At 53.6% G+C, this 25,525-nt stretch overlaps 1 protein-coding gene across 2 annotated transcripts in view; it reads right to left on the bottom strand.

Annotated features, from left to right (window-relative positions):
* Nucleotides 1-25,525, bottom strand: part of Rasgrf1 (Ras protein specific guanine nucleotide releasing factor 1) — a 111,557-nt gene that overhangs the window by 5,303 nt on the left and 80,729 nt on the right. Inside the window, exons 17-26 of one of the 2 annotated variants that reach the window (XM_004874801.4) lie at nt 24,458-24,628; nt 23,605-23,711; nt 23,186-23,298; nt 21,740-21,800; nt 17,944-18,047; nt 15,939-16,023; nt 12,107-12,304; nt 8,954-9,033; nt 3,178-3,295; nt 2,187-2,255 (exon numbers count right to left, since the gene is read on the bottom strand). In XM_004874801.4, the coding sequence (XP_004874858.1) occupies nt 2,187-2,255; nt 3,178-3,295; nt 8,954-9,033; nt 12,107-12,304; nt 15,939-16,023; nt 17,944-18,047; nt 21,740-21,800; nt 23,186-23,298; nt 23,605-23,711; nt 24,458-24,628 (1,106 nt within the window). Of the gene's footprint in view, nt 1-2,186; nt 2,256-3,177; nt 3,296-8,953; nt 9,034-12,106; nt 12,305-15,938; nt 16,024-17,943; nt 18,048-21,739; nt 21,801-23,185; nt 23,299-23,604; nt 23,712-24,280; nt 24,629-25,525 lie in introns of both variants that reach the window. The other variant, XM_004874800.4, reaches the window with a different exon arrangement.

Raw genomic sequence — 25,525 nt, 5'->3', positions numbered from 1 at the left:
CACACACAATATGTATATATAAAACTATAAGTTCACCTATTTCTTTTTTTTTCTGAGACAGGATCTCACTATGTAGCCCAGGCTGACCTTGAACTCATGGCAATCCTCCTGCCTCAGGCTCCAGAGTGCTGAGATTACAGACATGTGCCACCACGCCTGTCACTGCTGTGCTACAGGGCCTAACTAGTGCCAGATGTGTAGCACTTGCTCAGTAAATATTTGCTTATTGAATAAAGAGCAACACAAACTGGCCCAGTTAATTACCCACTACCTTTTCTTTTCTAGTCAGCTGAAAAGAGGTCAGGAGTTCACAAGGAAGAAAATAAACAAATTCTTTTTCTTTTTTTCCTCCCAATATTGGGGATTGAACCCAGGGCCTTGCACATGGTAGGCAGTTGCTCTCCACTGAGCTATATTCCCAGTCCTTTATAAACTTTATTTTGAGACAGGGCCCCACTAAGTTGCCCAGACTGGTCTCAAACTTGTGATTGCCCTGACTCAGCCTCCTGAGTAGCTGGGATTGCAGGCATGCACTACTATGTCCAGCTCAACACACTGATCACAAAAGAAAGTAGAAAGGCAAATGATAAAAGCTGGATTTTCTGGTGTTCTTGTGGCTGTGTCTGGCACTTGGTTTTTGTTAACTGTGAATAAGGTGAGGATGCTTGAGAGAGACCAAATGGGTGACTGGGCAGGGTGAGGTCCTAGGCCTGAGAGCCCAGGAGGTCTGATTAGCAAATCTCAGTTGTTTGTGTGTAAAATGAAGTGATCAACTCAAGGCTTGAATGATGAAATGAGACCGACCTGCCAACCGTTTTTTATAGGGTCCTGAAATCCTTTAAAATGTAAGTTAGTCCAATTATACAGCTTTCTCTCAGGGGTCCCACTGTCCCAGGGACCACACTGCAGATCCTTCCAGGAGCCCAGGAGCCCTGTCGAGTTCAGCAGGGACTAACGCTGTCCTCCGAGGCTATGGGGCCCTCCCACTGCACATGGCCTGCCTCGCCAGGAAGTGAAGCTCCCTGGGCAAGGCGCCACCTCAGGACCGCACGCCCCTGCCTCCCTCTCTCCTTCCAGATGCGGAGCCTCAGGTCACCAGCTCTCAGCCCCTGAATGAGCCTTCCCACCTCCATCTGCTCTGAGTTACTTGCTTCCAGTGCACAGAACCTCAACTCAGGGGTCACTGTGGTGAGAGCTGAGGAAGTTTTAACCCAACCTCTGCTCCTTGCTCCTCAGCCCATAAATACCCCCAAATCCCGCCCTCCAGGAGGCGGACTTGAGGCTTGTTTTTCTGTTTCCACATGTTTGGCTGCCTCACGAAGAATCTGCTTGTCTTTTGCAAAACTCCTGGTTGTGGTGACTGGAAGTGCACAGCAGCAAAGCCTGCTTGGGGACATAGGTGTTTCTCTGGGCCTTGTCCGCGACAGCAAGAGACTCAAACAAGTGGGACATCCATCAGCATAGAGGAGGCTATGTGAGTGGATTTCTCTGCAGCCACAGAGACACGAGGGTGCACCTGTCTCAGCCCAGACTGATCCCTGAGGTGTATTATCAGTAAGAAGAAAAAGAACAATGCTGAGCAGTACGTAGCAGATTACACTACAGTATACAAAGTACAGGGCCGGGGATTTAGCTCAGTGGTTCTGGTGCCTGCCTCACAAGCACAAGGTCCTGAGTTTGAGCCCTGGTACCAAAAAAAAAAAAAAAAAGTTCACTTGTGTTTATGGACTGCTTGTGGACATAGACCCAAGCAATTGGGGATGCTGTGGCCTTTGGGAGGGACCAGTGTGAGTTTTGTGACTTGTGAACATAGTACTTTTCAAAAAGGCATATTTAGGGCCCAGGATATAGTTCAGTGGCATAGCGCCTGCCTGGCAAGCTCAAGGCCCTGAGTTCGATTCCTGATACAAAAACAAAAACAAAAGACATGTTTAGACCCTGCCTCTCTTGCCTTGGGAGCTTGGACCTGGTTATAAACCAGATGTCAAAGCTAAGCACAGGCCTGACATGAATAAGGCACAGCTCATTTCTGACCAGGGGACAGGGAATGGGGAAGGTATCCCTATAGGGAGGGCATCTGAGTTGGGCCTATGAGGGTTCAGGAAGGGAAAGTGTGCAGGTGAGGAAGGAAATGGCTGACAAGAGCCTTGCATGAACCCGGGGCCGGGCAGGTGCTGCCAGCTTACCTTTGCTTGGTGCTCGATTTTGTAGGCAGTTTGTTGGAACTGGCGAATCTCTCGGATAATGTGGGATATCTGTGGGAAGGCAGGGAGTTTTAGAAGACTATGCTTGCTCAGTGCCATCTCACTTTGTATGAACAAAGGGCCCTGGGACTGAACCTCGTGCTGAGCTACTCCTTTTCATTTTTTATTTTGAGACAGAGTCTTGCTAAATTGGCAAAGTTGGGCTCAAATTTGTGATCCTCTCATTCCAGCCTCCCAGAAGGCTTGGATTACAGGTGTATGCCTGCCACCAAAGTCAGCAGGGGTTTCCTGAAGCTGGCAACCTGCTTCCAAGGGTGATACTTCTTAAGCGTCCATGAGCTAATTATGATAATTCGATTGAGAGAGGAAACTAAGCCCCTCCTTCAAATCAGTGGCTCAAATGACGCCACAGTGAGAAACAGAACCCGCGACTCCAGCAAGGGATAAAGGCACCGAGGTGCCCACTGGGCACGAGATGTGATGTGGAAGTGCTCCAGCCCTGTCACTCGACAGAGAAACACTAACATGGAGGCCCATTGTACAAAACTGGTGAAAGCAGGGGCTCTGGTTGGAGCAGGGAGAAGCTGATGGTCTCCTCAGGCTCCTCCTAGGTCCTACGTTCTGGGGAAAGTTTGAAGCGTGCTGCCTAAGTGCATGCTGCAACGGTTTCCATGAGCAACGTGGAAGGGGTGTGGGTGGTGGCATCTGCTCCACCCTCTACTTGTGGGGCGAACTTGGCCCTGTCCCTCGACCTCGAAAGCTTCAGTTTGCCCTCTGTAAGGTGGGGAGCAGGGGGGTCCTGCCTCTCAGACTGTCAGATTAAAGGGGCAACATGGGGTTGAGGCCTGGCACCCGCCTGACACCTGGCTCTTACTGGGGCTGCTGACTCAGTCCAGCACCAAAGTACCTGAGGGTTTTTGCACTGAAGCACCTGGCTGGGTTTTGAGGTTCCTGCCCTCCCCTGGAAACATACCATCCTCATCTTGGAGAAGTTGACCAGGCCGTCCTCCGTGTAGTTCGGGGTCCCCTCCTCAATGAAGGCCAGATCGGTGAGGTACATCCCCAGGTAAGGGACACAGGGTGGGTCACAGCTTGGAAGCAAATGGCATTCACAGAATTTTTTCACTTAAAAAAGGAATTGTGCCAAGAACAGGACACCCTGCATACATGTTTTCCTTGGCTAGAGGCAGAGGGGTTTCTATTTGCCAGGAAAAAAAGCAAAGCTTGGCCCTCAGCCGCCAGCTGAGGTCTGTCCCTTGGTGTGGGGTGACAAGGGGCTGTCTGGGGCCTGAGCCAAACGTCTCTCCCCTCCTTGAGCCACAGACCCCCACCACCTCTGCCCTCTGTCACCAGCCACTCCACCCAGTGCCCCCCATGCACCCTGCAGCCCTGCCCCCAGGGCCCACCGGCCCCTTTCTGCAGAACAGCATCCCTGGCCCTCCCTCCCCAGCCAGGGACCACAGGGAAACACTGGCCCTCGGAGATAATTTCCTGGGAGTCACCTGGATAATGACGGGGTGGGGGCTTTGCACTATATTTTCAGGAGATGGGAGCCTGGTGTGATGGCCAGACCTGGGGCTGGCAGGGGCTGTGACAGGGTCCGCGGGCACTGCACTCTGGGATGGACTCACTCCCCTTGCTCCTTCTAGGGGCTCCTCACACAGTGCTCCACTCCTTTCCAGCCACCTCACTTGTCTCCTTGGGGCATCTAGACAATCCTGCCATACTGGCAGAAGGCAAGGCAGGGAGGATGGCAGATCAAGAACAGAAATCTGGCCCTGTCCCTCATCTGCTTGCTGTGTGACCCTGAGCCAGGGCTGGGCTCCTCTGAGCTTAGGCTCCTTGTGTGCACAGCATAAATGGCAGCAAAAACAGTCTGAGGTGGTCTGGGAGCTGATTTCAGAGGTGCACAGACACTGTCTTACTTTCTTTCTTTTTGGTACTGGGGATCGAACTCGGGACCTTGCACTTGCACGGCAGGTGCTGGAACCACTGAGCTAAACCCCTGGCAGCACTGTCTTAACAGTGATTCACACACTAAAAAGCCTGGATTTTTGGCTGTCCCCTTGCTCCCAGAGGAGCCGTGTTTGGTGCGAGTGTGGCTGTGACACTTCCAACACTCAGCATCTCCTCCCCTCACTGTTTTTTCCTTTTTAAGCAAACACCAACAGGTCCTGGTGTCTGAGCTGACAAGCATTAATATCCAGATAGAATTTAATAACACTGCTTTCTTTTTATGATATATTTTTTTCATGGTAACCTTGGAGTTACATAAGTGTGCTGGCTTTGCCATGTATCTCCGTGATATAAAACTTACTTATTTAAATGTTTGCGAAGGAAGAAGTGTTAATTTAAAGAAGACTGTTAAAGCCCAGTGCAGCTGGCACAGGGTTAGGGAAGTTGTGATGGGGTGGGCACTGGGTGTTGGGGACATGGTGACAGAGGGTTTTCTAACTGTGCCTTGGCTCTTTTGTGATTGTAAGAATCAATTTAGAAGGTGTAGGCCAGATTAAAAAGTGGAACAGAGGGGCCGGGGATTTAGCTCAGTGGTTTCACCGCCTGCTGCACAAGCGCAAAGACCCGAGTTCGATCCCCGGTAGCAAAAAAAAAAAAAAAAGTGGAACAGAGTGGGAAATACTTGAGTTCACTGCATGGAATAAAGGCAGATGTTTGTGAAACCTTTGTTCTTATTATGCATATATGTATTTGCACACCAGACTGTGATTTCAAATTACATACACATGCGTACACTGCAGTGCTGGGGATTGAACCCAGGGACTCCTGCATGCTAGACAAGTGTCTACCATTGAGCTATACCCACTCAGCCCACATATTTATAATACAGTTTTGAATATATACAGCTGTGGTTTGGGATAGAATAGACATAAGGCTGGGGTGGGGACACAGCTCAGAGCTGGAGCACTTGCCTGGCATACATGAGACCCCAGTTCTGTCCCTAGAGGGTGTCAGTCTCCTTCGGGCATGGAAGAGCCGCCTGGGTCTCTCTGCCCTTCTCATAGACAGCTGTTACTGGGCAGTCTTTCATCTCCTTCTATCAGACTAGGGTCTGAGGCCCAGGCTCATGGCCCTGATGGAGAAATAAGCCAAAGATCTCAACAGTGGGTGTGGTATTGGAAGGCTGTGGCAGTCTGCTGACGGCCAGGTTCTCTGGGTGCTCTCGGCCTTCACTGGTCCCGCCACCTGCCTCCCCACCTGTCCTCCCTTGCCCATCCCCCATCACCTTTTCCCAAGCACCTGTCCCTGCCCCCAGTCGCCGTCTCCCTCACATGTTCTGGCTGCCCTCGTTCCCCTTCACCTGTACTGACCCTTACCCGCCCCTCCCTCCCGTCCTCTTCCTCCTCGTCTGTGCCCTCCATTTTATCTCACCCACTCTCCCTTACTTGTCCCTCTATTGATCCCTCCTTACCCATTTCCCTTCACCCATCACCCTGACCTGCTCCCCTCACCTGTTCCCACCCGTCCCCTTGACCTGTCCCCAGCCACATGAGAGGGCAGCCAGGTAATCTTGGGGAGGAGTGGCTGGAGATTCAGAGAGCCCCTAGCCCTAAGCGGGACTCCATGGTCCCGCGGCTGGAAAGTGATAGGCAGTCCAGTTACTTGCAGGTGATGCCAGCAGCCCCATCAAACTCTGTCCCCACCTAGCACCTCCTGGGAGGGCCTAGAAGGAAGGCACTGCAGCACTCTTAATCAGCAGCTTTTCTCTCCCTCACACACGCCCAGAGCCCCGAGGGGACTGAGGATGGCCTGGGGGCCCCACAGATGCCCTGCCTGGGGCCCAAGCACTGCTGAACATCAGACTGAGAGGGGGCACACGGTACACTGGGCTCCTTCCTTGTGGGTGCCATGGCCTCTTCCAGGTGGGAGCTGGCCTTGCCCTAGGCTTCAGCTCATCCAAATAGCTCACATATGGCGACAGAGCCGCTGCCTGTCTGCACAGGTGCAGAGTCCCAAGGGCCTCGGCTGTGTGGGCTGAGTGCAGCTGGCACACAGACCCAAGGTTCTGGCATGTGCTGTGGTTGACTGGGTACTGGGAAAAGAGAAAATCATCACAGGGTGGGGTACAGGGTCTCGTCTTGTTTTCTGTCACCTAGATACCAGCTGCTGTGTCATGTCACAGGCAGAAAATGAGGGCAGAAACAGGCGCTTGGCCTCTAGGAGGCTGGGGATTCTGGAACTCTGGATGGCAGCCTTGGGCTCATCGTGTCTGCGGAGGTCCACAGGTCTCCACCCCATTCACTAGTGCTGGGGTGGCCTGGCAAGCAGCTGCTGTCAGGGTCCGCCAGAGACACCCCTGCCCTAGATTCAGGGGAACAGACTAGGACAGAAACCTGTCCCGTGTGCCTCTGAATCAAGGATTTCTCACTCGAATTCAAGACAAAAAGTCCAGATATGTCAGTGTGCTGGGCTGGGCTGAGACAGGGCAGGCAAATGGAGTTGGCCCTAAAAGAATTGCTCAACTTAGTTCTTGGCTGCATTTTTGTACATGGAGATGTGGGGAGGCTCTGGTCAGTGAGAGGGTGGCAGGAGGGGCCGAGGGGCAGGCAGGGTCACTTTTGGGTTCCCAAGCAGGGCACTGAAGGGGTGAGCACAGCCAGGAGTATTGGTGGGCCGAGGTACATCCGAGAGTGTGGCTGGGAGGCTGGGATGTGGCATTTGAGGGTGGGGTCTTAGCCAGCAAAGGCAGCAAACCTTCTGCTGCCAGGTTCTGGCTTTTTTTTTTTTGGTACCGGGGATGGAACGCAGAACCCTGTGCTTGTGAGGCAGGCAGTGGAACCACTGAGCTAAATCCCTGGCCCTGAGGCTGCAGATTTTAATCACAGGCTGAAAATGATTTCCAGGGAAATATGAATGGGGTTGCAAGCCCCACAGGGAGGCTGGTGTGGGCTGCTTGTCTGAACAGGTCACCCGCTGTGCCTGCAGACTTCTATCTCACTCCTGCATTGTCCCCTGCCTCAGTGATACAGATACCCAGGACTTCTGTGACCCTACTCTGTATGAAACCTTAGCTCCTTTGGCTGACCCTACTTATTCAGGAGGGCGGCCTGGCTGGCCTAAAGGTCCTAACTCCCAGACCCCGCAGAGGCCACCTCTGCCCCTGCTGCCAGCAGCAGGGGGGCCAGGGGACCCTTACACAGGCCCACAAGAACCTGAAAGAAGGAAGAATCAGGAGGAGATGCAGACAGAAGGGGGCCACGAGGCAGTGTAGACAGCGGTGTGCTGCTGTGCGGACGAGGAAGCATATGAAGGAGGCAGATGGGGCAGCACCAGGGCAGACAGACAAACTGGAGAATGCACAGTAGGGCTGCTCCCACAAGCACAGTCCACAGGGGCTTCGCGGAGCCCTGGCAGAGGAAAGATGGCCAGACAGCACAGATGTGGCAACATCTGTCTGAGGACACAAAGTGCAGATGGCCAAGGCAATGGCACACAGAGATGGGGAGGGTGGCCGAGAACGGCAGGAGGACACAAGAGGGGGCAATGGGCTGATGGTTTGGGCTGCAGAGCGTCCAAGCTGTTGTCAAGGGCCGGAAGCTTTGTCTGTCTGGTGCCCAGGTGCCAGGCAGTGACCCCAGTGCGTGCCTCATGGGAGAGAAAGGGGATTCCTCAGGACCCGGTACCCCTGGAGGATCCCAGGGTCTCTCCAAGGTGAGTGGCCACTCAGGCAAGAAGAAAAAGGGATGCCACAGGAGTCAACAAAAGAAGCTGGAGGAGAGGGAAGGTTGATAATGGCAAAGCCCACAGTTCACACGGGGGCGAGGCCACAGGGCATGCAGAGCGGCTGAGCCGCTGCTTTCCAGAGAGGCTGCTATCCATGGCAGACCTCACAGCACTGGCCTTGCAGCAGGCCTGGGCACAGTTTGGGCTCTGGTGCTGTGGTCATGTGTCCTTGGCACAGCCACTCGCTCTTCAGCTTTGGTCTGGGAAAACAGGACCGGGGGAGTGGGCTTGGAGTCCTCCAGAGGGCAGTTCTGGCTGTCTGGTAACGTTTTTGGATGTACCCGGAGGGTACCTTTAGCATCTGGGGGCAGACGCCAGGGATGCTGCTAAGAGCCCCACTGTGCACAAGGCAGCCTCCCACAGCAAAGAACTATACTGGTCAAAGTGCCCAGAACACCCTGGCTGGGAGACCTATCTCACCAGTCGTGTGGATGGGCTACGTGTGCAATGGCCAGGGAAGTGCTTTGCAGACTATAAGGCCTGATTAACTCAAAATTACATTTCTTTCATTCCAAGATGGTGCTGTCTCTATATACCCTCTGAGTTTTGTTTTTTGTTTTTGGTACTGGAGATCGAACTTGGGACTTGGCGCTTTCAAGGCGGGCGCCAGAACTACTGAGCTAAATCCCTGGCTCATTCCCCTGGTTTTTTGATGACTAATTCTCAGGTGAAAAAGGAAACACAACCACCTTAAATAAATATACTGAGTTGAACACATAAGCTGATTCAGAATTACTAAAATACAAAAAAGTACTGTTGAAAGCTACAGCTGCTATGACCATGAGGATTCCTGTGCCCCTCCTGTGCTGCTCCTGGGAAGTGCTACCAGCCCTGGAGATGGTGGAGGGAAAGCTGACCCAGCATGGGGGCCAGGGAGTTAGGGGTCTTGTGGTAGACAGGGGACAGGCAGACAGACAGACATCCTGCCCTGGCTGTGTGACTTGGCCAGGCCTCTGCGAAGCAGGTCTGTACTTTTAAACATAACAGTGACAAAATGACACATGACTTACTTTTTCAGAGCTTCTCTGAGATTCTTAAATCTGCCCTCTGATGACACAAGCTTTTGCAGCTTATCAATCAAGGCTTTTGTCTAGAAGGAATTAGAAGCATTTGACACACGGCATGTGTCAAGGCCCACGGCCCCACTCCAGCATGCTGCCATATTTGCCTTGTATCTGCCAACTTCACCCCCAGCCTCCTCAGGAGTCAGGCTTGGGTCCTCATTTCCTGTCTGGGCTTGTGTACATCACTCGGAACACAGAAGCCGGTGTGGTTTCTGAGTGTGCATGGGACATGAGGCAGTCTGTGTCAGAAGGCCTTGGTGAGTGACCCCAAGGAGCCTGCATCCAGACCATGACTGGGATCTTTTCATGAGCTGTACCCATCTCCTCACAGCTGCACTTCACTGTACCAGGAACAATCACCCAAAATTAAGAACCAAGAGAAAAGATGGAGGATGGACTGGTCACAAGGAGAAAAGCCTCCAGTAGAGAATCCCTTGGTGAGAGTTTGCCCAATGCTAAGCCCACACATTGGCTGGTGCAGGATCCTTGAGGCTGGAGTCTTGCTGAAGAGGTCAGGTGTGATCCATAGAGTGTGTTTCCTTGGGTTAGGCTTCGAGCTCCTCTCCCAAGGAGGCCCAGGAAAATCTCTTCACCTCTAGGGTCCTTAGCAGCCTCATTTATAAAAGGTAAGATGGATCAGTGCTTCATCTCCATGACTGGTCTCCAAAATCCAGAATGTGGCTGAGAAACTATGCTCAAGGTGGCTTTGTGCCATATGACCAGGAGTGCTAATCGTCCTGGAGGAGACATGGGCCCAGGGGCCAAGAGTTGCTCAGTTGTGGCCAGCCATGGAGGCACCCTCTTGTAATCCTAGCACTCTGGGAAGCTGAGGCAGGAGGACCGCAAGTTTGATCCTAGTCTGCTCAACTTAGTGATTTAGCAAGACCCTGTCTCAAAATAAATAAAAGGCTAAAAAAAACCAATGTGCACAATCTTTGGATCAGATTTTGTCTGAGAACTCTGCCAAAGAAAATGACAACCAAAGTCTCCATGTTGATGGAAGAAAAGATCAATGTGCACCCTTTGAGGGGAAAGAAGGGCAGAGCAGCTGTGTGGCTCCACACTTTGCCTCCCAAGACAAGTATCAGCCAGAGCCTCCCCTCCTTGCTGTTGTCCACCCACATGCAAAGGAGTGATCAGAGACGGCTCTGCAGGCTTTGTCAACCCCTAGGGATGCCCAAAGGCAAATCGCCACTCTGCTCCCCTCCATGGGCCCCAGTGTGCCGCCCTGAAAAATGGAGGGCAGTCTAGGTGTTCCCCAGGGGCAATACTAGTTCAGACATTGTAGACTTTGGGGAGACAGAGGCTAGATCAGGAGCTCCTCAGAGCTCTGGGTGAAGTGTCATCAAGCTCTGAGGCCATGAAAATGTGCAGAAGCCATTCTGATGTGGGGCTTTCCTGTACACATCAGGGATCAGCTATACCTCTGAGAGCACATTTTGATTCCTTCTGCATCTCTGAGCTCGCTGTGTTGTCTGCTTCTCCTAGGCTGTCACATTCTGTCGAAGAACGAGTTATATGGCCTAGGAAGGCACAGTGTTTTCCCTGGTGCTCTCAACAAGTGTGCTCCAACTTGAAGCAGCTCACGTGTCTCTGGCTGAGCCAGCAGCTTCCACCCTTCAATGCTTCCCAGAACCAGGCTCTTGGGCAACTTTGGTAAGTGGAGTGCTAGAGGGGAGAAGGGGACCAGGGCTTGATATGTGACTGAAACAGGGACTAAGCAAAGAGGCTGCCTTGGGGACAGGAAGACAGTTTATGACAGCCCCTCCTATTCGTTGAATGGAAGCCTTCTAGTGGCCAAGAGTGTTTCCTCCTCAAGAGGAATGAATTTGAAGAAAAGCTTTTGTCCCTACTAAAATACAACCATCCCCAGGAAGTGGGGAGAGGAAACACACAAAGCCCCGTCACTCACTGGTGCCGTCCTATGACGAAGCATCCGATCCTTTCCTGAGGGAGAGTGACAGTTTACAAAGAGGATGGGGACAGGAATGAAAGAAGAAGGAATGAACAGTCCCAAACTGCACTTGACTGCTCAATTCACGTCCAGGACTGGACTGGACTTGGGGTAATACTTTTTTTGTGTTGGGCCAGCACATTTAAGGGAGTGACAAGAACAAGATGCAGAGGCTGTACTTCTGGCACCCTACAGAATGCGGCGATTTGGTAGGTCAATAACAACTCTACAGACACACCATCACATGAGCAGAAGAGCTGGAGAAGTTGGCTGGGTCTATTCTGAGAGGGTGGAGGGCAGTGGGCCGGGGCAGCTGGCCCCAGGTCCTGGACAGCATCCTGCAGTGCAGGCCAGGCACGTGCACTGCCTAACTGCCCTCTGTCTGTAGTCTTGAAAGAGAACGGAAGATTTCAGAAAGGCCAATTCTGTGAAGAGGGTGATGCTGGAGAATGTGGCCAAGAGATGCAGAATGTGGGTTCCAGGAGGTCCCCAGAGGGAAGAGAAAGAGGAGTTGGTTGAGAGCACTCTGGAAAGGATGACTTCATCCTGACAGAGGAGGGTGGGAGGAAAGGTGCTGAGCTGGATTAGCCCAGGCCTTGCCAACATCTCTGCCTGAACCTCAACAGGCCGAACTGGCCTAGATGATGTGGAGGTTCTCAGGGCTTCTCAGTGGTTCAGAATCATATTTTGAAGGAACAAAGATCAAACTCACACCTAAGATGACCAATTCTGATGGGTAACAGAGCCACCCAACTCTGGTGGCCAGAGGGCCAGTGAAATTAATGCCCTGGAAAGGGATTCTGTGACAGTGTTTTAGCCACTCTGCATATCTGGGAGGGACCCTGTGAAGCCCTACTCTTCCCCCAACCAAGAGGCAGAGTGTTTCATCAATCTCAGCCTCACACTTCCTACGCTGGGATATGAATTATTCAGTGGGACTCAGAGTCCCAGAGGTTCCAAAGCCGCATGTGTGGGCATGATACTTGGTCCTGCTGACAGATGGGGTGTGAGTCTGTTTAACCAGGGAGTGTGAGCCCTAAATCCAGGCCTCTGCCTGCCTGTAGATGTCTAGTGGCCACCCCGGGCTCTCCCTCCCCAACCCCAGCCCAACTCCAAACTGCAGTGGTGCCAGCCTCTGCCCACACCTGCTTAGAGACTTTGAGCCATGTCTTTTTGAGGCGGAAGATTGCGCTGCGGTTCATGGAAGAAGTGATCTCCAGCACGGCGTTGTAGTTGTGTAAACAACGGCAGATGTCGGCCACAGCCACCCACTTCTCGATGGCGCTCACCCGTGCACTGATGTCCTCATTACGGATGATTTCAGAAGCAATCAAGTTGCTGATCTTTAAGCCAATGCAATAAAATAGGAAAAAAGTAAGAGGAATAAGTCTTGCTGAGACAATAAATCATTAGTTGTGGCAGACATGATTGCCCGTTTGAAAATTCCTAAAGAGTGGACTGGAGAGTAAATAGGATAGCTGGGTAAAGACTCAACCTATGAAAATAAAAAGTTTTCCTATAAGTTAGCAATAACTAGGCCGAGCTTGGTGGCACATGCCTGTAATCCCAGCACTCGGAAGGCTGAGGCAGGAAGATCACTGTGAGTTTGAGGCCAGCCTGGGCTCCATAGTGAGTTCAAGGCCAGCCTGAACTACACAGTGAGGCCCTGTCTCAAAAAGCAATAACTAATTAGAAAATACAATGAAAAAGAGATTAGCTCCAAAATAAAAATGGGGATTTGTAAATTACCAAGGGATTTAAATTAACAAGAATCATGTAGGATGTTACATGGAAACAAAATTACCAAGAGTGCAAAAGCCTTGAATAATGGAAAAAGAGATAAATTTCCAAATGGGAATGTAAACTTGTTATTTTTCTCATAACAAATACAGAAGTTTAATGTGGCCTAGTTAGGCACCCATGGGAATCCCCTCTAGACCCTGACTGAGGGGTTCTGGGGTTCATGGAAGAAAGCAGTTACTCTGCAAGCTCTGGGAGTCTTCCGCCACACAACTAGCTTGGGTAGGTCATGCACAGGAGAGGAGATTCCCACCGACTCCTGGGCCTGACCACTAACACACCCACGAAACAAGTTGGGTGGATCTGGAGGAGCCCCAGGGGGAGAAGATGGGGCTCAGGGACCTGGAATTGCCAGGAGCTGGTACAGGAGGAAGTACTGACCTCCTTGCACATTTCCTTGCATCTTCCTAAGAATCTATAATTATTATAAAGAAAAAAAAAGACTACTGGTTAGCAGGGCACAGGGGAACATGTCTGTAAGCACAGATGCTCTGGAGACTGAGGCAGAACATTAACAAGTTTAAGGTGCAATCTGGACAATTTAGTGAGACCCTGTCTTGAATAAAATAAAAAGGGCTTGGTGTAGCTCAGTGGTAGAGCACTTGCCTAACACGCACAAGGCCCTGGGTTCAGGCCTCAGCTCAGAGAAAAAAGACTATTTGTTATTTAAAAAGAAAGAAATCCTCTTGAAAACAATGTCTGAAGGATGTACATCAAGAAGAAGGGATTATAGAACAACGTATGTGTGGAGAACTACTTAGGAGAATCAGGAAGGAACACAAAACAGAACATGTATTATATCTCTTAATTAAGTTGAGGTAGTAGTTAAAATATCTTTCCGTCAAGGAAACAAGTGAACTTGGCTGAGGCGTAGCTCAGTGTGCAGTGTGTGCTTCAGGTGTGTGTGGCCCTGGGTTCCACTCCAAGTGCTGATAAGCAAACAAACCAAGCCCCCAAAGGTAAACATGTTCTACTAACTTTTTTTTTTCTTTTTTGGTGCTGTTAATGGGAGCAAAGGCCTTGTGCACATTAAACACATATGCCACCACTAAGCTATATCCCCAGCCCCAGGTTATACTATTTTTTTTTTAAAGAAACGGGTTAGTTATATCTTCCAGAAAAGAGAGAAATAAAGAATACCTGCCAATTTAATCTATGAAGCCAGCATTACCTTGGTACCAACACCAAAGATGGACAAGATAAGGGAGGAAAATCACACACCTGCATGTTTAGGGTACCACTGTGGACTTGGCTCTGGGATATAAGAATCTTTGAATATGAGAAAATGTGCAACTGTCATTTGCCATGTCAAAAGGCTGGCGGAATAAAATCATAAAATGTCAGTATTTGTTCATTGTAAGAACTCTTAGCTCTCAAGGCTTCCTCCATGCAGGAGTACAATGGGTTAAATGGAATGAAGCCTGCCACGTAGTATAGCGAGCACTCACTCTGCTCTGGGTCTCCCACTCAACCCTGGACACATGGAGGCCAGAGGCAGGGAGCGGGCTGAGCCTGGCTGCCTGGTGCCATGCCAGTGCCTGTGAGGTGGGTCAGGCTCACCCGCTCCCAAGGCCCTCCTGTCTGTCTCTCCTGGGATACCTACAGGACTCTGCTTTGCTAGTGTGTTCACAGCAGAGTCACCCAGTGCCCGGGCTGGGAGCCAGCACCGTAGTCCTGGGCTTTCCCCATTCCTCTGGGCTCCGGGGTCCCTCCAGGATGGGGTGTGTTGCAAGTTGTCCCCTGCTAGGGTGACAGCTGGCCCTTCCAGGTGGCTGGACCAAGTGGGACCAACCATCAACCCCCCCTCCAACCACCAGAGGTTCTCGATGGGAGCTGGTGATTAAACTGCAGGAATGAAGGGCTATGAGATCCCCAAGGACTGTCTCGAGGCTACCGTGGGCCAGGGCCTGGTACTTGAAGAAACATGGGGATGCAATCCTGAGAGGTCTTCTCTCACACAGCCACCTCCCCCTATGCTGCCACACAGTCTTGGAGCCCCTTCCGGAGCCTCAAGTGTGAGATGAGCCCGTCTCTGGGCCAGGTGACCGCTGTGCACAGAAAGCACAGTGGTAGGCATGAGGCTAAGCTCAGCCAGGGCAGTCACCACCTTCACTAGAGAACCTGGGAAATGGTCGCTGCAGGTGTGGATCTTGCCTCCTAAGACACTGGGACCTGTCCGGGCCCCCCTTCCTGCTGCTCTCGAGTTTTCCCATTCTGGGAATGTGTGTGTGCAGTGCATACGCATGTGCATGTGTGTGTGGTACATGTGTGCATGTGCGTGCTGCACTCGTGGGAACCCAGTGTCTTAGAGTCAGCTCAGGACCCTTGTGCTGCACCCGTGGGCCACTTTTCTTGCTTTTCTTCCTCAGGAAAACTGGCGTGGGATCTCGGTGGAGGAGGAGGAGGAGGCCGTGGAGCTGGATACCGGGGCAGCCAGGGACACCTAGGAGCTGTCTGCACAAGCCCAGCCTGGCCCTCAGCAGCTCTGGGGGCCCCTGTGTCTTTGGGGTTATCCTGTGGCACCGTCTTACTGTGATAGGTCTGGGGTCCTCTCTAGGGCAAATGATGCTCCTGGCTGGTACACAGGAGGTTCAGAGGTCTCTGGCAAGGCACACATGGGAAAGACGGTACCTGCCTTTGCCAGCTGCACTGTGTGTGTTTCTTTTTTTTTTTGGTACTGGGGATTGAACTCGGGTCCTTGCGCTTGCAAGGCAGGCAGTGGAACCATTGAGCTAAATCCCCAGCCCAAATTATTTACTACTAATAATTTACTCTTATAATGTTTTTTTTTTGGTGTATGTGTGTGGTACTGGGGATCGAACTCTGGGTTCTTGCCCTTGCAGGGCAGGCGGCAGAACCACTGAGCTAAATCCCTGGCCCTCTGTTTGTGTTCTGATACTGAGATGCTGGCTGCACTCTGCTCCTCCTTCCTGTCTTTCCTCCCAGTGCTTCGAGGTGCCTGCTCTGAGGACTGACCCTGCTCTGCCCCACTTACTGAGAGCTACCCTGTCTAGGGGCCTTTGTGTGACTCTTCAGTGTCCCCACTTAACAGACCTATGGGTGCCCAAGGGACTGGCCAGTCTGTTTCCCGCCATCCTGCTCCCCACGTAGGCCCTGCAGACCTTGCCTAGGAAAGGTTGCAGACAGGAAGAGGGAGGGAGGACTACCCACACTCACGTCATTGAAGTGCTTGGTGGTCTTCATGATGTATGGGGTCCTCTCGTTCTTCTCCAGCTTCATCCAGCCCTGTCCGAAGAACTCCCTGCAGGAAGGAGCAGGGCCCAGGCGAATGTGGTCAGGGCTGCTGCCCACTTCATGGCACCCTTGTTTCTTTGCCTTTTGAGGATATAATTTCTGGGGTGTGACCTTCAGGCCCTGGGCTAAAGTGGGTCTCTGCCTTGCACAGGCTGTGAGGTTTTAGGCCTGCTGTGCCCCAGGGCCTTGGTGTCCTGTCTGTAAACTTCCTCAGGGGTCTGCGGGAGACTGATGGGAGATGTGGAATGGCCCAGCGCTGGCTATAAGTTCCAGGAGGGGGCTTTCTTTGTGGTGGGGAAAGCACCGCGTCAGTCACTTTGCAGTGGCTGAGCTATGGATCAGGGAACTACAAGGGCACCCAGAAGAGCAGATGAAAGGGTAAAGGACCTGCTGGCGGGGCAGCAGTGTGCTCCGGTTCTGGCAACTCATGGGAAGCCACAGACTATCAGGCCCTGAGGTGACAAGGTGTTCAGGAGAGGCACCAGGGTGCTCCCCACGGACAGGAGGCACCCAGAGGTAAGCTGGGTGTGGAAACGTAGTCTCCTGTTCCTCCCCACCCAGGGAGTGAGGTTGGGAAGGTAGTGGCAGGTTTCCCAAATGCTGCCCCTTGGCCATTCCAATTCTGGAAGACTATTCCTAAACAATTGTTAGAAATTCAGAGAAATATTTTGCCACAGGGTGTTCACTTCAGCTTTAAACATAAAAGTGAGAACTGAAATCACCTTGTGGTTTAGTAATGCTGTTAGGGAGGACTGTGGATTGTTGAGAGCCAGTCTACACAATTTTTTGGGAAAAATCATTTCATAATTAAAGTGTGACTACAGCTGTCTAGCTCAGTGTCTTCTTGTGTGAGAGCTGGCTATGGCATGCGGAAACATAGCTCTGTTTTGCCTCTAGTCACAAGTTGAGGCCTCAATGGTCCCGAGATACTGTGATGCTCAAGGGCAAGAGTACATCAGCTGAAGACATCCTGGTTCTTTGAGAACGGAGTAGTAATAAAACAAGAGAAAGGGGAAGGACAGATTCCTCCTTAGCCTGCTATCTTGTCTCACTATTGTAAGAATGCTCTCCTTATCGCCCTCATCAACAAAGGATCACCACCACCTTCTGAGTCCTAAGTCACCTGATACTCCCTCCTATTATTGTGTGCACCCAATAAATAATGGCTAGCTTGGAGTGTCTTTGTCTTTGCCCACTATGAGGCACTGACCTCCCAGCCCCCCATGTATCATAAAATTATGTCTTTATTGTCTTTCTTTCTTTAGTCCTCCCGTCCTCCTTTCTAGGCAGATTGGAGGATTGATCGGTCTCTGCTAGTGCACTTATTCAAGTAGTGTTCACAAATATGATATTATGTTTGCACACAAATGAAGAAAGAGGGACACAAAGTTACCTAAAGAGCATGATTACTATGTTGAACTTTTTTTTTTTTGGTACCAGGGATTGAACTTGGGTCCTTGTGCTTGCACAGCAGCCGGTGAAACCACTGAGCTAAATCCCTGGCCCAAGAGCATGATTACTATGAACACAGTGGGGTGGGCAGTGGCTAACTATGGGCCACAAAGGGGAGCACTAGGCTTTGGGGCTCTCTCAACCTCCAGAGCTGTCCCCAAAGTAGCTCCTATGGGCCACAAGTGCACACACACACACTCACACATGCATGCACGTACCCATACATACATGCACACACACTGGTGTGCAAGCATATGTGGATACAGACTCTCTAGACCTTCAGAATAGGAACTCTGAGTTAGAGACACTTCCAGAAGAGTGTGTGTGTGTGCGCACTCACGTAGCTCACTGGTGAGGAGAGAGCTGAGGTGGACCTGGCTGGATAGAGACCTGCAGCTCTGGAGCACAACACCCTGCCTTGGGGATGGGCTGTGGATGTGCTGAGGAGCAGGGCCTGGTGTCTGCATCCACTTACTCGTAAGGAATCTTCCTGAAGACAAGGTGGTCCAGCAGGGTCAGCTGCTCTGCAATCTCCAGGGCTGAGTGGTTCTCAAAGGGCTCGGGCTTCACACCTTCCGCCTGAGGGGCAAGTTCTCGTGTTAGGGCACAGGGTGCCCTTGGCTTTCCGGCCCCTGTGGCTGGGGGGTCCCTGGAGGTTAGGGTGTGATGAGGTAGACGGAGGCAGATACTTGTGCTTCAGGACTACCCTGGCCCTCACTCACCCTGCCCAGGAGCTACCACCACCCTCAGATAAGATGCTGAGGTTCCAGAGGTTAAGGACTGGCTCAGGTGCTCGGCCCAGCAGGCTGATGGAGCCTAGAGCTCAGGGCCTGACTCAGCTGTGATGGGTGGCTTCTTCAGGTCCTGTCAGGGCCCCAGACCAGCCCAGCAGTTTCCTTTGAAACCAATTAGTAGGTGTGGGCTCCAAGGTGCGATGGGCTCCTGGCTCAGGGTACCCGTCTGTCCAGAAGACAGCCACTGGCCTGAGTCCTCAGACACCACGTCAATGGCTACTGACCCTGGAAAGTCACTGTGGATCCATAAGCTAGGGGCCAGTCAGTGGTGCCCATGACAGCGTTCTGGGGAGGAGGACACAGGCCTCCTGGGCAGGATCTAGGAGGGCTGGTGGGAACTGCAGAAGGAGGGAGAGGGTAACTGAGTTGTGTTCACTGAGGGACGGGGCAGGAACAGGGCTTGACACATCCTCAGGGCCAATGGGCCATTCAGGGGTTGAGGGGCCAGGCCACGTGGCAGCTGGCTCAGAGAGGGGACTATCCCCCACTCAGGACTTCTGCTTTCTGTGCTCACCACCCTGCCCAGAGGTCCCAGCAGGGTGGCTGGGTGCCCTGGCAGCCATCTGCACCAATCATGGGGAAATGGGCCCATTCACGCCCAGGGACCTGGCTTTCTGCTGGCCACACGTCCCTGCCCCCTTCTGCATTGTCAGGCCTTTGTGGGACACCAGAGAGACACAGCACTGACAGGAACATCCCTACTTCAGGAAACTCAGGTGCCAGGCACCCGGTCCTGTGAGAGGTGCGACGAGGTACAGGCCACCTGAGTCACGAGGGCAGGGAGCAGAGGCCCAGATCCAGGGCTTGGGTACAGGGGACATGGTGCTCTTGGGAACAGTTCTTAGGATGGCGGAGGGCCATGGGGTGAGGGACTCTGCATGGCTGCAGGCAGGGCATGGACCCCAGGGATCAGGAGGGCTGGGCTCTGCAGCAGACCAGCACCCAGTCACGTCCACGCCGGAGGTCCTGGGCTGAGACGGGGCGGCCCAATGGTCAGGGCTGAGGGTACATCCAGGGGCCAGGAAGGGCACAGAGGGTGGGCAGCCTCTACTCCTTGCTATGACCCAGGGGCAGGGCTCAGAGCTGACAGTTTCCACTACCTCACAGCACAAATCCCCTCTCCTCTGTGGTGAGGCAAGAGGCTGGCTGGCGGCACTTGGTTCTGAAGAGCCTCAGGCTGTCAGCAGAGGGACAGAGGCCCCTCCAGCTCTTGAGTGCAAACACTCCAGCCAGGCCTTGTTGGGAAATGGTCACCATTTCCCCTCCCTTGGGGGAGAGTTTCCTAGTACTTGGCCCAGAGGGTCAGGCCGGAAGAAGCGATGTCCAGGCACCATCAACTTCCTGCCTCAGGGGCTGTGTGGGCCGCAGAGGGCACTGGCCTTGTGGTGCTGCTCAGGGGCTGGGGCATGGGCAGGGCCAGGGTGTTGAGGGTAACGGACAGGGTGTGGGTGTGACCAGACTATGGATGTGGCCAGGGCATGAGCACAGTGGGGGTGGGGGGTGGTCAGGGCCCAGGCATGCTTCTGCTGCTTCATGGATGGCCCCACCTGTACCCTGGTCAGGAGTGGGGACAGGAGGGAAGCAGAGGCCCAGGACTCTGATGCCTCAGTGCACGTCACTGGCCACTTCCATCAGACTTGAGGTCATTCCTCAGCCTTGGGCTGAGCCAGCAGGGCATTGTCTCCCCCTCTGGGGAGGTACAGTAGGCCTGTCTTGAGTATCCCTGGCCACCACGATGCAGTGGGCAGGAGCTTGGGGTGGCCCATGATAGCACTTTGGGGTGGATCCCACTGGCCATGAGGAAAATGGGTCCCTCCAGGCACCACTGTCAGTACATAATCCCCAGTCGGCACAGCTCCCCAGGGCCTATCCTTTCTGGGCAGGTGGTGAACAGGCAGAAAGCAAGTTCATCTATAGCTACAATGCATTCAGCCTCTTGCACAGCAGTTCCTCTAAACCTGCATCCACTAAGCAGCCTCACAACATATGAACAGGCTTCAATACCCAGACACGTTGACTGCAAACCTGCTTGATACTGAACCTGCTGATCTCAAAGGCCTGGACCTTTCAACCCAAGCCCTACGAGCCTCCTGTGAGGTCACACAATGGACCATGTCACCCGGTTCCCACGACACAGGTATTCTTGTGAGACAAACAAGGTTCAAGCTGACCTGAAGGAAACATCCCTAAAACTCTTACAGTAATCACTCTCTACTGTTCCCATGCTGACTTTTCACCCTGGCAGTGTGATATCTTCTTTAGAAACTTGCCTGCTGTTCCTCTGACAGTGTACCCCAATCTAAAACTCTCTTATTTTTAAATTTTTTGGTTTTCTGAGACAGGGTCTCACTATGTAGCTCTGGCTGGCCTTGAACTCGCAGTGATCCTCCTGCCTCCTGCCTGGGTGCTGGGATCACAGGTGTGATCACCACCACGTCTGGCTCCAATCTAAAACTCTGTCTTCATTTACTCTACTCTTGGTAGTCTTTCACTGCCTGAGTCACAGGACCTCTTGACACCATCCCAGCTGGCAGTGAGCAGCACCCGACTCGATGGCTTGAGGCAGGGTGGGGCAGGGAGTGAACCAGGCCTGAGTGTGAACAACAGATGGCCACTGCCACGTTCCATGCACAACCTCATGCACAGAAGTGTTCTATGCCTCAGTGGCCTCATCTGTAAGGTGGGGATAATGACGCATTCTTGCAGGATGTTTGCGAAGAGTATCTGGAGTCTTTAGGAATCTAACGTGGTGCCAGAATGCAGGGACATCTGTCAACTCCCTGTCCTCTTCCTGGGGTGTGACAGAAAGAGCTGAGGGGGGTACAGGGAGCAAGGGAACCTGAATAAAGAAAAGAGATGCACTGGTGAGCTAAGTATTGTTCCCCAGCAAAGACATGCAGAAGTCCCATCCCTGGTGCCTACCAAGGTGACCTTGTTTGGATTGGAGTCTCTGCTGATGTAAAGGTGGCCCTAACCCAATGTGTCTTTAGAAGAAGGGGAAATGTGGGCTGAGCAGGGTGGTACATGCCTGCAATCTCAGCACTCCTGGAGGCTGAGGCAGGAAATTTGCTGAGGATGTACCTCAGTGTGAAGGTCCTGGGTTCAATCCCCAGTACTGCAAAAAAGGAGGGGAGGGATACGAACAGAAACAGACATACACAGAAGCAAGACGCAGGGAGAAAATGGCCACGTGACCACAGAAATGGAGACCGGAGTGACACAGCCACAAGCTAAAGTGTGCCAGGGCCACCAGCGGCTTTCAGAGTCCTCCCTTGGCACCTCCAGAGTGTTAGGGTTAGAGTCAGGCCCTGCCCACACCTTGATTTCAGACTTCCGGCCTCCAGAACCGAGAGGACACATTTCTGTCATTTAAGCCATCCAGTCTGTGGCACTGTGTCATGGCAGCCACAGGATATGAATGCAGGAGGTCGCTGTATGCAGTCAGGGCTCGCGGGTGGGGAGGGCAGCCCTGCTCACCATCTGTGTGATCTCCTCCAGCGTGATCTGGTTGTCGCCTGGGTCCTCCTGGGTCAGAGTCCTGGGGGCAGAAGGCAGGAGAGTCCCCAGATCACCTTGAGGGCAGCACCTCCCAGCCCAGCCAGGTGGATGCCCTGCTGTCTCCCTAGACCTCTGCCCTCCTTTGTACTAACGCCCCTCCTCTTTGTCAACTGTTTCCTGATGGTCCTGTTCCTCCTGAGTGGGGTTCCTCCTGGGCTCCCCAGCCTCTGGGCTTCCTGCACCCTTCCGCACATGTGCCTGGTCCTCAGAGACCTGGGCAGGTTTGTGGCTGTGGCTGTGGCTGGAAGCAGCAGGGACGACTGCACACTTGGTGTAGAAGAGGATTTCCTGTGAGGCCTGGAGGACCAGAGTGGGTATGGGAGAGCCCCAGGCATGGCAATGACCAGAGAGGGGGGAGGAGGGAAAGGCGGCAGCATGGCTGGGGCCTGAAGTGGGCCAACCTGAGAGGAAGGCAAGGAGTGAGGTGGTCAGGCGAGGAGAGTGGGTGCTGAGTGGTGGTGGGGGAGCGAGGCTGGTGCCTCTCCCGATGTGATGGAAGCAGATTCATGCCTGTGAGTTCTGGTGATGGCCAGGAGCCAGGCTGGGCTGTGGAAGGCGAGTCAGCCAGGGTTTCATGTGGGGCAGCAGCCATGGCACTGCAGGGTACTCTGAGTGCAGTCTCGCCCCATTGTACCCCAACGATACACCAGGACAAGCCTCCAGCCCTGGGTGGCCTCACCAGTGTGTTCAGGGGCTCAGATCAGTCGGGGGTGAGTGGAGCGGGCGGGCGGAGAAGCCTGCAGACACTGCACCACCTCAGGCCCGCCTCATTAGCCTCGGGAGCTTGTGGCACTCACAGTTCACAGAGGAAGAAAGGAGGCTCAGAGAGACTCCCCCCGCATGGAGGGAGTCACAGGCCAGGCCAGCTCAGACACCGAGCTGCCGGGACAGGCAGGCTGGGGGCACACAGTTTAACCGAGCTGACCCAGAGCCCTACCAACAGTTTCACCAGTGCTGTGCCCTGAATTCCCTAAGGTGGGGGAGGGGCTGTCTGCTAGGTCCAGCGAGGGTGAGGGTGGGGGAGGATAGCTACTTGCTGCTTGTGTGGCTGCTTGTGAGGACCTGGATTTTAATTTTATTCACTTTTAATGAACACAGATGGAAACGGCCAGCTGTATATAGCTAGTGCCTACCACTCTGGCACACAGGCATCGGCAGCCCTGGGAACGGGGAGTTCAGGGCTGCTGGAGATGGGAAGGAGGGCCACACATGGGACCACCCACCCAAACCCAGGCTCCCCTCCACCCTGAGCCCCCTCTCCCCGCAGAGGATGTCTGGTCGGGGATGGGTCCTCCTCACCCCCCTGGGCCTGGCCAGCCACAGCAGAGGCAGGGGTTGACAGGCTGAGCCCCGTGCAGCCCTGACCTGATGATGTTGGCTGCAGCCTTCCGCTCCTGTGTCAGGAGCTCAGGGTCGTGCATGACCTCTTCCAAGAAACTGATCACCTTGCACTTGAGCTCACTGTTGGTCTCAAAGTCCTGTGAGAAGAAGACAGGCTGGTGGCCCTAGCTGCGGCTATCAGCTGTCTGAAATGGTTGGGGATAGGCTCGAGGAGGGGTTCTATTCTGATCTCTGCCATGGCAGGCTGCCTGCTTTGTCACCCAGCATGGGCACCCTGGGGCACAGTGGGGCTGGGAGACTCTTGGGCACAGGGTATTAGGCAGGGCCCAGAATACCCAGGCCAAGGAGGCACCAGCCCTGTCTCCTTGAGAGACCCCGACCCTCTCCCCTGGGGCTGAGGAGGTCCTTCTGGCTATGCTGGGGGCACCTGGGCTACCACCCACCTGAGCATGCTTGGAGACCCAGTGGCGGAGCACGTTCAGCACGCGGTTGGTGGCCGCTCTTCGGATGACAAATTCCTTGTCTCCGTTCCTCTGGTCAGGGGGGAAGCCTGGTGTGGGGACAGGAAGAGAGGACGTGTGAGGACAAAGCACAGGTCTCACTGGCACGGGGTGCTCCTTGCACTGTGGGGCGAGGGCCACGGGTGGGGCGGATGCAGTAAGACAGAGGAGACAGCCTCCTGGGGGACACAGGCTACAGGCCACCAGTTTCTGCCAGACCTCTCTGTCTTTCTGGGGCTGCGAGATGATGGAGGCAGTGACAGGACCACAGGGGCTGCCCTGAGACCAGAGTGCTGGAGTGGGGGCAGGACAAGGACAGTGGCTTCATGCGCAGTGGCTCTGCTGTGTACAATCTATCCCAGGAGCAGAAGGGTCTCTGGGCGGGGTTAACCTGGCAGGGCCTGCAGGGAGAGAGTCTGGGATGGGCTGGATGGAGGGGAGGGCATGCTGGGTGGCTGGAGCTGGGCACCCTCCTGGGCATGCTAGGCAACTGGGTCAGGGTTTCACCCTATTGGTGGTGGGTGGGGAGAGTGCAGGGCAGGGTGGCTCCAGGTGTGGGGTCCAGGCCTGGGTGGATAGAGCCCCAGCAAGTGCAGAGATGGGGGCTGAGTGTCAGTACCTCCAGGAGCTGAAGGGGGCAAAAGTCCAAATAATGATGTGGGAAGCTCCGTGTCCCGTGAGCAAGAGTGATCGGCTGAAGCAGGGAGCTCTGCAGGGGTCCTAGCAGGTCCCCGCCCGCCACAGGCCCACCGAGGGGCCACGTCGGAAGGACCAGGGAGCAGAGATGCCCGCACACCTGCGCTGGCCAAGGACATCCTCCGGTACTTCTCTTTGTTTGGAGTGCCCTCATTGGCACCCGCGGTTGCTATGGCAAAGGCGGAGGTGGCTGACAGGGCGCTTCGATTATTGTCCAGTTCACGACAGGAGGTCATCACGACTCCATTGTTGTAGGAGAAGAGTGGAAATTCTGTGGATGGGAGGGACCCACCATCAGGTGCTCCTGGTCCCAGCCCCAAAGGCTGGTGGGGAACCAGGCACCCAAGGCCAGCTCTGACTCCAGGCACCAGGCTGGCCAGGTGGCTGGGAGGGAGCTGGGGCCTCTGGGAAGGGTCATGATTCATATCCCCAGGGCTGGCTTGGAAGGGGGTGATCCAGCCACCCTCCTGACTCAGAAGAAAGCCTTCAACTATTCCTCTTGTCCCTCCGTCGCTCCAGCCTCATCATCCTCAGGCCTGAGCTCTCCTGCCTGTGCAGCACCTGGGAATGGACATGGCCCATCCGGCATCTGACATCCACAATGCATCATGGTGCAATGGAGAGAGCACTGCACCGGAAGTCCACTCCTGAGTTTAAAATTCTCTTCCACCCCTCCCTAGCTGTGTGACCTTGGGTAAGTGTCCCAGCCTGTCTGAGTCTCAGTAATCTTTGGATAATACCTACCTCCAAAGATGGGTGTAAAGATTAAAAGAGACAACATGGATGAAAAGCTGTATAAATGCCCAGGAATATCATGGGTAATAAGTCTTTAGTACCAAGTGGTAGAAACTGACTCCAAAAACCTTTAGCTTCATCATGTGAGTCTCTGGAAAGAGACTAAGGCTATAGCAACCAGCAGGTCCTGAGCCGTGAGAACAAACGGTTTAGAGGGTTTCTTCTGAGAGTCATCTCCCCAGCAGGGGCTGTGTGTGTGGACACTGTGGCGTGCTGTGTTGTGCCTGGTCAGCTGCTCTTCAGAAGCCCGGGATTCGGCTGTCCGTGGATGTGGGGCCCAGAGCCTGATGCCCAGGCTCCCAGCAGACCCTGGCATCTAACTCGGTGACTCCAAGAGGGAGCCCTGACTGCCTATAAATGCAGCCTCGAATTA

Source organism: Heterocephalus glaber, unplaced genomic scaffold (genome assembly GCF_053883595.1).
Source record: "Heterocephalus glaber isolate CG9 unplaced genomic scaffold, H.glaber_assembly_v1.0 deba00001531, whole genome shotgun sequence".
NCBI classification, from domain to species: Eukaryota; Metazoa; Chordata; class Mammalia; order Rodentia; family Bathyergidae; genus Heterocephalus; species Heterocephalus glaber.
The sequence above is the reverse complement of the archived record's forward strand: the minus strand, read 5'-3'. Positions and strand labels throughout refer to the sequence as shown.